This window comes from Schistocerca piceifrons, chromosome X, assembly GCF_021461385.2.
Source record: "Schistocerca piceifrons isolate TAMUIC-IGC-003096 chromosome X, iqSchPice1.1, whole genome shotgun sequence".
NCBI lineage: Eukaryota > Metazoa > Arthropoda > Insecta > Orthoptera > Acrididae > Schistocerca > Schistocerca piceifrons.
The window spans coordinates 466,108,815-466,126,044 of record NC_060149.1 but is presented as its reverse complement, the minus strand read 5'-3'; the positions used below and the strand labels follow the sequence as shown (position 1 = coordinate 466,126,044).

The following is a 17,230-nucleotide window of genomic DNA, read 5'->3' as shown; positions in this document are numbered from 1 at the left end:
ATTTGCAAAATTTTTTAAGTTGGCTGAAATTAACACTCAGCAAATGACACCATTTGTTTGTGGACCGTTCGGATTGTACGGGTAGGAACAGGCACCGTTAAGTAACTCTGGACAGGAGCGACAGTGATGGCTCAAGTTTGGTACACCGATGTAATCGTACTTTGGTCTGAGGTAAGTTTTAACCATTTGAAAAAAATCTTGCTTCGTTTGGATTTTACGTGCAAAATAATGTTTTTCGGGGTGGTTTTTGAATTCTGCGACTCCTGTACTTTAAACTTGAACGAATTGGTTCAAACTTTGACTGAAGGTAGATAAATGGATGAAGTCGAAAAGAATTTTTTTTATCGAATAATCTTTATCCTTTCTCGAGATAAGTTGGTTTAAAATCGAGCTAAATGCAACACGTAAAATTCGTTCTTATGTGAACTGAATGCGCGGAAATGGTGTAAAGTCAATCAAATAAATAAAGAACGCATTCTTACAATGAAGCTGAAAACTAACTTTCAAAAATCTAGCTTCATTCGGATTTTGTGTGCAAAAAATACATTTTTGTGAGGTATTTTACGCGTGCCACTTCTATGTTTCAGAAGTATGGGAATCAGTTCAAATTTTGTAAAAAGGTAGACAAGTACACTTAATTAAAGGTCGTCCTGCTGTTTTGTGAAAGCTTTAACCATTGGAAAAGAGCACAGGTAGTCCCAGTCTTCAAGAAGGGTCGTCGAGCAGATGCGCAAAACTATAGACCTATATCTCTGACGTCGATCTGTTGTAGAATTTTAGAACATATTTTTTGCTCGATTATCATGTCGTTTTTGGAAACCCAGAATCTACTATGTAGGAATCAACATGGATTCCGGAAACAGCGATCGTGTGAGACCCAACTCGCTTTATTTGTTCATGAGACCCAGAAAATATTAGATACAGGCTCCCAGGTAGATGCTATTTTTCTTGACTTCCGGAAGGCGTTCGATACAGTTCCGCACTGTCGCCTGATAAACAAAGTAAGAGCCTACGGAATATCAGACCAGCTGTGTGGCTGGATTGAAGAGTTTTTAGCAAACAGAACACAGCATGTTGTTATCAATGGAGAGACGTTCAAAAATGGCTCTGAGCACTATGGGACTCAACTGCTGTGGTCATAAGTCCCCTAGAACTTAGAACTACTTAAACCTAACTAACCTAAGGACAGCACACAACACCCAGCCATCACGAGGCAGAGAAAATCCCTGACCCCGCCTGGAATCGAACCCGGGAACCCGGGCGTGGGAAGCGAGAACGCTACCGCACGACCACGAGATGCGGGCGGAGAGACGTCTACAGATGTTAAAGTAACCTCTGGCGTGTCACAGGGGAGTGTTATGGGACCATTGCTTTTCACAATATATACAAATGACATAGTAGATAGTGTCGGAAGTTCCATGCGGCTTTTCGCGGATGATGCTGTAGTATACAGAGAAGTTGCAGCATTAGAAAATTGTAGCGAAATGCAGGAAGATCTGCAGCGGATAGGCACTTGGTGCAGGGAGTGGCAACTGTCCCTTAACATAGACAAATGTAATGTATTGCGAATACATAGAAAGAAGGATCCTTTATTGTATGATTATATGATAGCGGAACAAACACTGGTAGCAGTTACTTCTGTAAAATATCTGGGAGTATGCGTGCGGAACGATTTGAAGTGGAATGATCATATAAAATTAATTGTTGGTAAGGCGGGTACCAGGTTGAGATTCATTGGGAGAGTGCTTAAAAAATGTAGTCCATCAACAAAGGAGGTGGCTTACAAAACACTCGTTCGACCTATACTTGAGTATTGCTCATCAGTGTGGGATCCGTACCAGATCGGTTTGACGGAGGAGATAGAGAAGATCCAAAGGAGAGCGGCGCGTTTCGTCACAGGGTTATTTGGTAACCGTGATAGCGTTACGGAGATGTTTAATAAACTCAAGTGGCAGACTCTGCAAGAGAGGCGCTCTGCATCGCGGTGTAGCTTGCTCGCCAGGTTTCGAGAGGGTGCGTTTCTGGATGAGGTATCGAATATATTGCTTCCCCCTACTTATACCTCCCGAGGAGATCACGAATGTAAAATTAGAGAGATTAGAGCGCACACGGAGGCTTTCAGACAGTCGTTCTTCCCGCGAACCATACGCGACTGGAACAGGAAAGGGAGGTAATGACAGTGGCACGTAAAGTGCCCTCCGCCACACACCGTTGGGTGGCTTGCGGAGTATAAATGTAGGTGTAGATGTAGATTGCCAGGATATAGCGGTCTAAAGTTGCTCATAAAATCCGGTTTTACTTGATTCGCAATTGCTGGGATCGTTTAAAGTAATACAGATGACAATAAAAAATATATTCTTACGGTAATTTTAGAAGCGTTTGCAAAAACCTTTCATCATTCGGGTTCAACGTGTGAAAAACCACACGTTTTCACGTGAAAGTGTGTTTCGTAAAAATACATTGCATTTTAAGCGCTGTATTTGGATATAATTAAAACTGCTTATTACAGCTGATAATCGTTACGTAGCTTGTACATGAAAGATTTTATGCACCAGTGCCTTAAAAACATCGAAAAATCTTTGGACGTGCAAAACAATGCATGTACCAAACCAGAATTATGTCCAGCCCTCTACAAAATAATATTCTATTTCATCGAGCATTTAAATCTTAATCGATGACCATCAGAAAAGTAAACTAACTCGGAAACTCCTATAAAGTAATTGACAGGAAAAAGAACATCTTCTTTCGAACCAGTAGAAAATGTTTTCCTGCGTTTTCTTCAAAAACCACTGTGCTGTCTTGCAGAAAATTTATTTTCGGACAAAAAAAGCTTAAATTCGTCAATTTCTGCACAGGGATGAGAAGTTGATAGTATTCTGTCGTGCATACATTGTTTCACAGTTCTGCGTATTTCAGCGAGTCGTGTCCATATTTAATTCGGATTAATGGTTATAACATTTCACTCCAAAATTATTCTCGTGAGTTTTTCCTAGCGGTGGTTTCTTAATTTTCATTTTTTATTATTGCATACTCTAAATAAAAAATTACGAGAATTTTAAGATAAGAAACAACAACAAGATGAATGCTTTTCAACAGTTTATGATTTGTTGCGTGAATCGTTCAGCGTGCGATATAGTAAGCATTTAAATAAGTTTATTTGTGTAATATGGTCGTTTCGTATGTTTATCTCCGTAATATAAACTATTTACATTTGTTGTTATGATAAACTTCGCACAGTATTTAATATTTCGTTCGGTATAGTATTTATGTTTGGTGTTATTCTGTGCATTGTATTAAGAATTTGTGGTTATTTTTCATATGTTTGCGTATAGAGTCTCCTGCGTATATAAATAAAATGTGTGTAACTATAAAACAAAAAATATAAAAAGCAATGTAAAGTTAAACGAAATTAAAACATATGAAACACAATAACCGAGTAATAAAAATAATGAAAAATAAAATATTTGAAAAAAAAGGGCATATTGCCTTGACTTGGTGGTGAGGCTTGTGTGCTCTTGGGGACATTGTAAGCTTCGCTGGACAGGTTCAACCATATCACGCAGGTAGTAGTAGAGGAGCCAGACAAATTATGCCCAACTCAAGCAACGAGATTCGAGAGACGATAAAAAAACTTATTCACATTAGACCGCCATAGCTTATAGGTTGGCGACCGATGTAGGTCGGGCGACGACTAATCGGGAATGTTACGGTAGAGTAGGAGCTAACAAGGGAACCTCCCCATCGCACCCCCCCTCAGATTTAATTCTAAGTTGGCACAGTGGTTAGACCTTGAAAAACTGAACATAGATCAATCGATAAAACAGGAAGAAGTTGTGTGGAACTATGAAAAAATAAGCAAAATATACAAACTGAGTAGTCCATGCGCTGCATAAGCATCATGAAGGACAAGGTGCGGTAAGGAGCACCGTGGTCTTGTGGTTAGCGTGAGCAGAGGCGGAACGAGAGGTCCTTGGTTCAAGTCTTCCCTCGAGTGCAAATTTTAATTTTTGTTTTCAGTTTATGTTACAAATTCTTATGTTTTCATCACTTTTTTGGGAGTGATTATCACATCCACAAGATAACCTAACTCGGGAAAGGTAGAAGAATCTTTTTACCCATTCGCCAAGTTTACAAGTTAGGTGGGTCGACAACATATTCCTGTCATGTGACGCACATGCCGTCACCAGTGTCGTATAGAATATATCAGACGTGTTTTCCTGTGGAGTAATCGGTTGACCTATGACCTTGCGATCAAATGTTTTCGGTTCCCATTGAAGAGGCACGACCTTTCGTCTACTAATTGCACGGTTTTGCGGTGCAGTCGCAAAACACAGACACTAAACATATTACAGTGAACAAAGACGTCAATGAACGAACGGACAGATCATAACTTTACTGAAATGAAGAAAGTAAACTTATCACTCGAGGGAAGACTTGAACCAAGAACCTCTCGTTCCGCAGCTACTCACGCTAACCACCAGACCACGGCGCACCTATGCTCCCAGTATCCTTGTTGTTGCCTATCTTGCCCATGGACTACTCAGTTTGTATATTTCGCTTATTTTTTCATAGTTCCACACAACTTCTTCCTGTTTTCTCGATTGATCTGTGTTCAGTTTTTCAAGGCCTATCCACTATGCCAACTTATAACTAAATCTGAGGGGGTGCGATGGGGAGGTTCCCTTGTAAGAACCAGAATGAAAAATACTCCTTTCATAGTACAAGGGAACTAGCTTCTCGATTTATCTGGCAGTTTCAAAGGCATTTAAATCGAAATATTTGACCTACTCACGCTTTTTTACGAGTTATCCCTACTTCCGCAACGCAGTGAGCTCTCTTAGCTGCAAGGTGTTGGCACACCTGCATCTTGCAATTTATAGGCTGAAGTCTCCGATCCTGAGCCCACAATCTACAAGGCTCGCCAGTCATAGTGAACAACATATAATGTCATATGGCTGAAGAGCATACATGTAATAGCTAAAAAATGTTTTTCTCTGGAGGGATAAAGTTTCTGTGGGTGGACGCCAAAACAATTTTTTGATTTATGGTGGGGAGATTGTTTTTTTCCTCAAAGGGACCATTTCTCTCCCAAATCCACTCCCGTTACATGTATGCTGAGGGGTCCAAGAATAAATAGACACAAATTTATGTGCGTCTAGAGAGTGGGATGCATCTACAATAGGAAATATCAGAGAGTGGAGGTGAACCTGTAATAGAAAGTATCCCAGATTGAATAAGCATGCATGCCAAACTTTAATGACACATTGTGTCATATTGCACGACATGTCAAGTGCCATGTTGGATGACATGATGGCACGCGTCATATTATACGAATGACGTTATGTATCATATTACTTTATTTGACACTGTGCATTAAATTACATTACAAGGGTACTAACACTGCCAAGTGAAAGCGCAAATACGTCAAGATGCTGTGATTTAAATGTCTTTGAAGCTGCCAGATTAGTCGAAAAGGTAGTTCTCTTCTTTTACATTCTTAAATCTGCCCGGGACGTGTTCGACTTTTTTGTGCTATGATAGGAGCATTTTTCATTCTGGATACCATATGCGTCCAAACAGGGTCAACGTGCTGTTGCTCTTTTCTTGGCTGCCGAAGGAAGCATATTGGTAGACATTCATCGGAGAATGAAGAATGTGTATGAGGCAGCATGTTTCTTGAAAACCACCGTTGTGGAAAGGTGCGCCAAGTTCCTTGCTGGTCGCGATTCGACAAGACGTCGGTCGATCAGGGAGGCCAGCAGAAATTAACATCTCAAGGGGGAAACATTCGAGCACCCACCCTATAGTCCTGATCTCTTCCCATGCGATTGTCACTCCTTCGGTCCCTTAAAAAGTATCTTCAGCCTGGTGCATCGGTGGGATGGTTGCCTCAATGCTCACGATTTTCCCTGTTTGGTGGATCTATTCTGGACTGTACAGCCTTCGAACGGAAATTTTTCTATGGCTCCTAATAATAACAACATAGTTCTAACCAAGAATAAACACAACACTCAGTCGCATATAAATCTGTATTTTATTGCAAATCTAGCTATACTTCAGTTACAGTATACCCAGCATCAGTGCTGAAGAGAATAAGAAAGAAGCTTCTTGATATATCCAGTTCAAATGTCTGATCCCTGTGTTTCTTATTCCTTTCAGCGCTCATGATGGCTCTACTTTTGCTGAAACCTAGCTAGATCTGCAATAAAATACAGATTTGTACGTGTCCGGTTACTGTGGTCGTTCCCTATTATTACACTTTCACAATTGCTGAGAGCAACAGTTCCTAATGGAATCCAACCTGATGTAACATGGTTCGATATGTATTCCAATTCTGAAAGGACATCAGTTTGTTCACTACTTAGAGCACAAATACAGTGTAATGTATCATTTACATTTCGATATATCTTAATCATGTCGAATCCCTGTTTAGGAATGCCATGTCTAGGCGAGCGCTCAAACATTTGAGACGCCGTGTCCGATTCTGCTTCTCTTAGTGTACGTACGAATAAGATCAGTATTGTTATGAATTTTTCTTAGCCTCTAGCTGGCACAGAGTCAATGAGGTGATGGACACTGAAGACTATCATCAAGTCACCGCATTTCATTCTTTGGGAAATATATGTCCATTAATAAATTAAAAATCTAGAGTCTAAAAGAAACATTTTTATTATTTTACTGTTTATACTTGTTTCTGCAAAACTGTAAATCCACAGAGTACTGTTTGAAGTGGTTTTCTGTCGCAGGAAGGCAGCACTTTGCACTGAAGATCGTTAATATTAGGTAACAAGTGCAGTGTATATTTTTGGAACTGGAGTGTAGTAGTAAAATAGAAAAATTAGTGCAGCAAACATTTTCCATACGACCAATTCACACAAAGAAAAGATGAGCTTTATAAAGCCCCTAAAAATGTGCTTACAGGAAACTGCTTTTCAGTATTTTCTTTAATCGCGAAGCTGTAGACACAGTTACAAACAGCTTAAATTTTAGCACATTTTCTTTTTTTGATTTGTTTTACACTTGCTGTATTATCTGTTGAAATCTGTCCGAAAGATATGTAGATAATAGGCCTATCAACTTCTACTTCCCGACGTGGTTAACGCTTTTCTCCATCACTCTTCCAATTTATAACAAAGGATTTAAGCAGAAGTATCAAATATTTGGCACATGTCGACGGGTATGAAGCAACGTACGTGTGGCTTGAGGCTGTTGGAGCTCTGGTAGCGGTTGGGTTACTTAATCCGGTTCACACTAGACGAGTAATGTAGTTCATTGGCAAGTGAATTAGCATCTCTTCTAAACTAGAAAAGAACAAGGTTCAGACACGGTTCAATTGGTGCTCAAGTGTTGACTCCTGTGGTGTGTGCAGTCCAAGGTAATCACCTGAGTGAGGTCGAATGAAACAATAAATACTACAGCAGGGCTTATTCTGCATGACGTGGAAGTAAAGATTAACTATGAAAAATCAGAAAATAGGCTGATGTAAAAACATGGATGGAGCGTTCTATGTGGCTCGTAGAAACCTCATATCTGAAGACCATGCTCTAAATGAGAGAAAGTTATTTCTGTATCAAATTAGAAATTATATAGGCTAAAATACAATGTACTGACACTCACCTGAGAAAAGCTGCATCGAAAAAAACAAAACTGGTTGCAGTGTTATATACTACTGTTACTGGATGCAGGATGCAGATTAAGAACAGCATTACATAACTTTCTGTAGGGAAATCAAGCATTAACACAGGATACTAAATTGGTGGTTTTAACTTTCCCTACGAGAAATTTTGTTCCAAGTAAGTAAAAGAAATTTGACCAGCCTGTTATCACTACAGCTAGACATGTTGCGTATGCACAAGACACAGAGATGATTTATAGGAGAGAGAGCAGCAGGACGAAGACGAACTACGAACAGACCCTGCTAAATAGACTGTGTTCACACCTGTCCAGTAGCGAGCCATTGTTAAGTTATTTGGGGATATCACTCGCCAGTCTTTTCCGACTTTACTGGATAGAGACTAATAAACTCTGCTTAACAATTTTGTTAGAAGTGAATTTACTTTTGGCCTGCAGGTAGGTGATGGGTGTCCGCTGCAGTTCGCAAAGCAGCATATGATTTAACTTAACCGCTCTGTGTTTCAGCTCGGATTTGGCTGTATGCAGACCTGACGACTCATCCCGCAGCCCGCTTCTTCGCATGGATCAGCTTGCCTGTCGTCCTCATCCTCTTTTCAGCTGGCTTCGTACATATAGTAGCACCGCAATCCATAGGTAAGAGCGCAAAAAGAGTCTAATTTTGCTGTCTCCAATAATACTATTCAAACAAACACAAATGTATCATTTCAAGGTTGAGAGTGACTGAACTGTTATCAGTGACTGCTTAGCTTATAAAACTGACCTCATTGTTCGTTTTGTTTAGATTCTCTAGCCACCATAGCGGAAAACAGTATGTCGCGACGAAAGTCTCACCCAAGTGGAGCTTGTGCTTCTGGTTGTGCCAAAAATTCTGTGTTTGATACGAACTGGTCGTAGTGTTAAATTGAGTTTTTGGGCTGAGTGTCACTTCTGCAGCTAGGACTTTGCCGCGAACTGCTCAACTTTCTTCCCAAACACCTTTCATAGCTATGGTCAGAGTTCAGGCGATGACGCCCTAGGCGCCTCACATCCCTTACCTATGGTTTGTTTCCGACTGTAATGACACTCTTCATGACTTTACTTATCACCGGCTCTGTCCTACAATTCCTAGAGTCCAAATGTTCGAAGCTCCGTGCTACCACATGACATGCCCCGTTTTTAATGTCTCTTCAGCATCAACACCAACAACAGTAAAATTTTAATGTTACTGCTAGTATTGAGCAGTTCAGATTCGCATTTTCACGCTTAGAAAAAAATTCGAAAAAATCTTTTAGGTTCCAATAGCTTTTTTGTTCAATAGTTCGTTTCCCTTTGTGAGCACTTCTTAGCTTAATGCCGCTCATTGCGTCAGCCAGACTGCTTTTTAAATAGGAATAATAGCTAACACGCACAGTTATGACAACTTTAACCAAAACTACTACATGAATTGATGTGAAGTCCAATAGTACAGCATTTGCAACCAGAGACATTAACATTGCTCTTCAACTTAACAAAGGACCAAAGTCTATGCTAGTGACAGTGCTGCTGGCTGTCCTTCCATATTTTCAAATTACATGCAGGTCTTCTTTTTGTGTGTGTGTATAAGTCTACAGCAAACACAAGCGCCGGTCGAATCTCTTGCTGTCCCCTTTCTTCCCAGGGCCCTAGTCTGGGCATACGGGAGGTGGACAAAAATGTGGAAACACCACAAACACACACTACCATATCTGATACAATGTAGGAAAACCGGAATGAATAAATTCAGGTTCTGTACGGATTTTAAGGGAATTTTGTACCATTCTTAATGCAAAATAATGACAAGTTCAGATAACGATGTTGAAACTGTATAGCAATTACATACCCTTTTCTCCAAAGTAGACTACAAAGGCTGTGTAATATTGAGTTCTATGGACTGAGGTAGCCAAGGGAGATGCGACAATTCATCCTCGTGCACACAAAACCAATCCTGCATGATGTGAGCTGTGTGAAATGGGGCACTGTCGTTTTGGAGCACAGCACCACCACTGGGGAAATTGTATTACGAGATGGATCTGATTAGCCAAAGTGGCCATGTTATCCTTAGCAGTAATGCGACATTGCAGAGGAACCATGTAGCCCATGAAGTACCATGATGTGACTGCCCATATCATCACCAACTCCTGCTATTTCGCCGGCCGGGGTGGCCGAGCGGTTCTAGGCGCTACAATCTGGAACCACGCGACCGCTACGGTCGCAGGTTCGAATCCTGCCTTGGGCATGGATGTGTGTGATGTCCTTAGGTTAGTTAGGTTTAAGTAGTTCTAAGTTCTAGGGGACTGATGACCTCAGCAGTTAAGTCCCATAGTGCTGAGAGCCATTTGAACCATTTTTTCCTGCTATTTCCACTCCTGGGACATAGTCTCAGCCAGAAGCTGGAAAAAGTGTGAAACAAGATTCATTCAACCAAATAACATTCTTCCATTGCTCCATAGTCCAGGTTTTATGGCATTGGCACCATGTTTTCCTGATAGGGGCATTTGCATCAGTGATGAGTGGTTTTGGGATTCCAGTTCGCCCTGCAATTCCCTGCTTATGGAGCACCCTTCTTGTTGTTTTGATGGTGTCAGAGTTCGCGTGTTGACATTCAGCTCCACAGTGACTTTTTTGTCACAATCTTCTTCAATGATGGTCTGTCATGATCATTCAACACATACTTTCATCTATGTTGTGACTTAGTGGATGATGTTTTTCCGCTTTCCCTGTATGCGGTATGAATCTTCGAAATGGTGCCTCTTGAAACACCAAACACTTCATCTACCTTGGTTATGGAAACATCCACCATACGAGCAGTAACAATTTGCCCATGTGTGAAGTCACATAGCTCCAGTGTGATGCACTCACAACTACCTAGAACACTGTTCTGACCAGAACTGACACTTACAACATATTGAAAACACTGCAGAGATGCCATTTGTAGTGTCTAGGAAACCTGCATACTCGGTTCGCTAAACAAACAATCAGATAGTCATATTAATGAGTTTTATTACAATAAGAAAATTACAATACTTAACTTTGGCAATTACACAGACGTGTCACAAGCAAAGGGTGACATACAAAATAATCACTCTTCTTCAGTATAGATAATCCCTAGTCTGTGCTGCATAGAGAGTACCAGACTAGCATTGACACTGCTATTGAAGTCACTAATCTTGAAACTGTTATTGAACTGAGGAATCACCAGTCAGTTGTGGCCCTTATGTCCTCTTCACATAGGGGCCAGTGCTGTTGTGTTGTTGTTCTGGAGGGAGATCTGGTCAGCGTGCGATTTGCTGATCTCTTCTCACAGCCACCCCTTCTTCACGACTGGCATGCTGACACTTAACTTTACGCTGTAACACCATTTGTGGTTAAATACAATAGCAAAACCTGCAGACTTGGCTTGCATCTGCATTTATATTCAAGAAAGCAGTTCTCAGGGTTTCCATATTTTTTCTGATTCCAGTTCCGTGGCCTATACATAAAGTTGACCATGCCTGTAGTACTACATTTTCATTTTCTTTCCTGTTGTTTTATGCACCACAAAGGTTCCCTAATGAGCCATACATTGGAAAGGCCTACCATTATTTGGAGAAGATATATGCCAAAGAATGATTCAGCCATTATATAATCCTGGTGGCCAATCCTATCTCCCACACAGTAGCGTATGGATTGTATGTGAATATTTATTATTACTCAAGTGTGAGGGACCTGTTCCAAGCAGGACTAACATGGATTATTGTATATATACACAGAAGGACAGCTCAAATGGTCACAAGCTTGTATGACCCACGTGAGAGTGCCACAGAGGTGTTGAAAGAACTGAACTGCCTGACTCTTGAAGACAGACATAAATTATCCCATAAAAGCCTACTTATGAAGTTTCAAGAACCAACATTAAATGATGACACTAGGAATATACTACAACCCCCTATGTATTGCACTCATAGGGACTGTGAGAACAAGATTAAACTAATGAAACATACACAAAGGAATTTAAACAGTCATTCTTCCCATGCTTCATCTGCGAATGGAATAGGGAGGAGGCCTAATAACTGGTACAATGTGACATATCCTTTGCCATGAGGGTAGTGATTTGCAGTGTATAGATGTAGATGCAGAGATAGATATGGATGTAAATACTCATGCTACTTTTGAGGAAGTATATCAATCAACGCACAGAAATGTTTTTCTCAGTTGGTAGCAGCTGTCTGAGTATTCTGAGTCAGTTTTGTCGATCAGTAAAAGTATATAACCTCTAATATTAAAATATGTGGTAATAACACAGATCTATAAAACTAGAGAAAAGCAGGGGAACTCCAATCATAGATCAAACTTGTTGTCAAAATTTTTTGAGAAGGTAGTTCACAACACAATACTGAGCTACATTTCTGATAATAGTCTTTTAATAACAGCTCATTTCGTCTTCTATAAAGAATTTTTTACTGAGAAAGAAATATATATGCCCTCACAAACTTGTTTCTGGTAGAGCTAAGCAAGAAAAAAATTACCCTGTAGGCATTTTCTGTGATCTTGAGTAGGTAATTATATTCTGCTATGGAATCTGAAATGGTGTGTCATTAAAGGCATTCACCTTGCATAGACTGAGTCATGTCTTAATAACAACAAAAATTACCATCACAAATGATGAGACAGGAATAAACCTAACTTTTAAGTGGTGAAATATTAAATATGGTGTCCTACAAGGCTCGATATTTGGCCCTTTCTTGTTGTTGATTTATGTACCTAAATGTTTACCTGGGACATGGGATGATTCTCCAAATGTGTTAGCTGATGATAGAAGCATAATGTTGACCTGGTCTTGGTTTATCTGTGGTCGTTTCTTCACATTTCCACTTTTCAATCACATTACCAACAGGCCACTTTGGCACTTTTAGAATGGTTGGAATGTCTCTGTTGGATTTGTTACTCAGGTGACATTCAATGACTAGTCCATGTTCGAAGTCACTGAGCACCTCTAACAGACCCATTCTGCTGTTACTGCTTCTGTACTGATAACACATTTCTCCCCAAATCTTTTCATATTGGTGGGTACGCCTCTCATGATATCTAGCAGTCAGTTCCATATAAAGTACATACAGTATCTGAATTGATGCACCTGACTCAAATTATTCAGTTTAGGAATGATGCAGAGGTACACAAATTCACTGCAAATGATAACAATGATACTGACTGCTATATGAGAGCCACACCGAGAGTTTCACTCTTGTAGTTTTCTTCAATTCAAAATTTCACGTAACCTTTCCTGTGGTCCAAATGGAGTGTAAAGAACTGCTTGGAACAGGTCCTTCATACTTGAGAAATATTATAGGATGGCTTGCATGAGTGATTTGTAAGCAATCTTCTCTGTAGTGTGATTTCATTTCCTTTCCTTAGTATTCTACCAATAAACCAAAGTCTGCTACCTGCTCCAGCTATGACTGAGCCTATGTAGTCATTCCATTTCATATCCCTGCAATGTCTTACACATTGGTATTTATATGAGTTGACTGGTTCCAGCTGTGACTCATTGATATTATAGTCATAGTACATTATATTTTTTCATTTAGTGAAGTACACAGTTTTAAATTTCTGAACATTTAAAGCAAGTTACCAATCTTTGCACCACTTTGAAATCTTATCAAGATTTGTGTAAGTATTTGTGCATCTTCAGTCACCTAGTACTTCATTGTAGATAACTGCATCATCTGCAAAAGATCTGAGGCTGCTATTAATATTGTGCCAGAGGAGGAATCGAACCCGAGACCTCTAGCATAAGGGTCTGACCGCTAATCATGTAGGCCAGACGGCAGCTCGCCAATTGATGAACATTGTATACTCATAAGGCACCTAAGAAACTTTGGATCAATTTTTCCCGGGATTTTCCGGGTAGTGCGTCAGATATTTTAACCACGTGAGGTGTTAGGGGTCCTCTTTCACCACACAAAATTTCGGACAAATCCCCGACCCCACGCTCGTGCCATCTCCTTGTCAGAATACCTTCTAAGATTCTGCAACAAATCAGTATCAAGGATACTGAACAGTAGTTTTGTGGATCACTTCTGCTACTCTTCTTGTATACCTTTGCATACACACCTTCTTCCACCTTCTGGGCAAAAAAGGTTTGAGGACTCTAGAGTAGATTATAGTTAAAATAGGGGCTAACTCAGCCACAAATTCAGTATAGAATCTGCTAAGGGTTCAATCGGGCTCTGGAGCTTCGTTCAGTTTTAATAATTTCAACTGTTTCTCATTGCCACTGACATTAATACCTATTTCACTCATTGCTCTGCTGGCATGAGGAATAAATTGGGGCAATTCTCATGAGTTTTTCTTCATGAAGGAACATTTGAAAAAGGAGTAAAACATTTCTACATTTGCTTGGCTATGTTCAGTTTCAGTTCCTGTATAATCTGTGAGTGACTGATCACTAACCTTGATGTCACTAACAGTCCTTACATATGAACAGATTTTTTCTGAGTTTTGTGAAAGATCATTTGACAATATCCTGCTACAGAAGTCATTGAAAGTTTCACGTATTTCTCTCTTGACAGCCAAACATGTTTCATTCAGCATCTCTACGTCTATAGCCCTATGCTGAGTTTTACATTTATTATACAGTAATCAATGTTCCTTTCCTTTGTCTGTATACCATGTAGAGTCCCTCCCATCATGAACTGTTCTACTGAGCAAATATCTATCTTTTAAACTTGAGTCACAGTTCTTCTAAATGCTCCTGTCCTGAGCTAAAAGCTTCAAGTCCGTCATTGAAATATGACACTACAACTTCTTTATGTACTTTGTTGAACATATAAATCTTTCTACTAGTTTTAGTTGCTCTTTGTACTTTGGTTACCATTGTTGCTATAAGTGCCTCATGGTCGCTGATACCAGTTATTATGTAGAGACCAGGTCCAGTTGTTGCCATTAGATTTAATATATTTCTGTCATGAGCTGGGTTCTGCCTATCTGTTCTTCATTGTTTTCAGGGAATGCTTTTCTTAATATTTCAGGGTGTCTTGTCATAAGCACCACTAATAAAACTGTATTAAAGTATCCCCTGATGACTACAGTATGATTCAGGAACTTATGTACAAGTGACTGAGATTTTCTCTACAATTTTCAGTTACATCAGGAGGTGAGTCTGGTGATCGATAGCAGGCTTCATTTGCTATTTTATGCTCACCCCTGATCCTGAGTCTTGCCCAAACAGTCTTTCATGCAGCTTCAAATTTGAACTTGATGGATTTGAGTTTCTTGTCTACTGTGACAAATATACCACCTCCATTTCCCTTCAGGTTATCTTTTCAATATACACTTAAATTTTAGCCAAAAATTGCACTGCTGCCAATGTCATGTTTTAACCAGCTTCCTGTACCTAGCATTCTGTGAGCTTCACTGCTTTTTAAGAGTGCTTCAAACCCTGGGATTTCGTTGCAATTTTTTTTTTTTGGTAGTTAAGCACTAGTATCTAAACACTCACTCTTGGGTGGCTTTCCTTGGGATCTTAAACTGGTACTTCTGGGTGTCCTACAGCTGCTGTTGTCTGGACTGGATGGAGAGAAAACTAAGCTAAAAAGCCCTCATGTGCACCCCATGCACAGTCAGCTACCTGGGTAGGAGTCTCTCATGCGTAATGTGCACCTAATCCATTTAGTGGTCCATAACAGAGTCGTACATTGCATCACGTTTACCCACCTGAGCCTACCTGTGGCTAACAGCTCCCTCCTGTTGCCCATACTGTGGGCAGTGTACTGGCAATGGAGTATGTGAGCCACAATGCGGCATCAAGGCCCACGTCTCATTCAGGTACCCAGCCGAGCCTGGGTGTCAATGGGGCTTGGTGCAACTGGGAAACAGGCAACAATGGGAAGGCATGGATGAGTGGCCACACACTTGCAGAATCCTTTGAGAATCATGAAGGTTTGATATGCTAGGAACAGGGTGTTCCTGAGCCTCTACAAAGAATAATAATGCATAATGTGGTGGCTGTAACACAAAAAAAGTACGTATGGTAACATAGAAGTAATTGAATTCAAACGAAATCATTTAATAGCCTAATGCTTTTATAATGCTTTACATTTTGCCTGTATCACATTGAAAGGGCTGCTGAATCTTTTGCACAATGGGTGGGTCTAGTATGCTATACTAAAGTATTTTACATCTTTCTGTTGGTCTAAGGGTTTTCATTATGGAATTAACTGGCTCAATGCTTCCTCAGAATTCGTTGAGGAAGATCTGCCTGCTTTGTGTGTGACATAACTTTGAAATCAGCAACCACAGAAGATAAAGACAGTTCAAATTACTTTCTCTGTAAAGTTTGTTTCTGGATTTATTTTTAATATATGTGTAAGAAGGAAAAGCCTTTTTACACATATATGTGGATGAGACAGGTAATAAACTTGTTACCACTTTATTTGCTAGCACTGGAAACTCCATACTTAAGCTTAACCAGAAACTTATCCATGACAAAGATTTATTTTCTGAAACTTAGTGACTGGAAGTTTTGAGTAACTGCTTGTTTCAATTTACACTTCATGTGGATTCCAAAATTATTGTCTTTTTCGAGCAATTGCAAATCCATTTGTTATTACTAGATAGAGGAGGTATACAGCATTTAAAACTTTTCCAAATCCCTTCAAATGTTTCTTAATTTTAGCCTTGATATTTTCATCTGAAGAAAGATGAACTTCTACTAGGAAATAGTGAATGGTATTGAAGCACTCAATCTAATTTAAACTTAGATAGTTTTCCCAACTCCAAGGATTTTAATGAGTGATTCAATATGGTCTTGCACGTTACAAATAGGCTACAGTTGTAAGCCAGACTTTGCCTGGAGAAATGTATGCCTGGTGAGAAAAAGATAAATGTCATACAATATGAGAACAGTTCTACTGTGATATAACCATTTTACATCTGTGTTAGTCGATAAAAACTTTTAAATACTTAGGTTAGTATTACCAAAATTCACTAATCAGTAGGATTACCATTAATAAAATTAATGATTTTTACTAAATTATAAGATGCAGAGGTTTTTCACATGTACATAATTTGATTTGTTGCTTATGTCACAGCCATCACTTATTTCAATATAGGACCAGAGGTGAAGTACTGTGTTGGTAAATAGTGTGCAAAGTAAAAAACTGCTTGCAAAAGAGATTTCATTTCATGCCCGCAACACTGTGCTGCCTGACGGGTGCGCGACTCGACAAGCAGCAGAGTCACACGAGTGCCCGAGTGGACTCCGTTTCTGGGAGTGCACCACATGGTCCAGTGGGCCTTGGTGCAATTTGATCAGCTGACTGGGCAGCACATGTCGAGGCTCACCTGGCATTCAAGATTATGGTCCCAGGTGGACCAAACAGGCTTGGTGCACACTTCTGGTCCGTATCTTCTCAACCCTATTGCGCAAGTCCAGGAAATCACAGCCTAGTTTGTCATAGAGCCTTTGCAGCATCTGATTCATGTCTTGCACTTACTCAGAACCAAGGGGCCATGGTCTGTTCTTGGGACAATTCTGCAAATTGTGAGCTTTGCTGGTATTGTCAACTTTCTCTGCCAGTTATTGAAGTTATCCAAGTATTACCTCAGAGCCCAGAGGAAA

The 17,230-nt window shown here is 40.0% G+C and overlaps 1 protein-coding gene across 2 annotated transcripts in view; it reads left to right on the top strand.

The window, feature by feature from the left end:
- LOC124722886 (chloride channel protein 2) overlaps positions 1-17,230 on the top strand; it is a 533,838-nt gene that overhangs the window by 292,787 nt on the left and 223,821 nt on the right. For both annotated transcript variants that reach the window (XM_047248023.1, XM_047248022.1), the window contains exon 3: positions 8,140-8,268. In XM_047248023.1, coding sequence (XP_047103979.1) covers positions 8,140-8,268 — 129 coding nt within the window. The remainder of the gene's footprint in view (positions 1-8,139; positions 8,269-17,230) is intronic.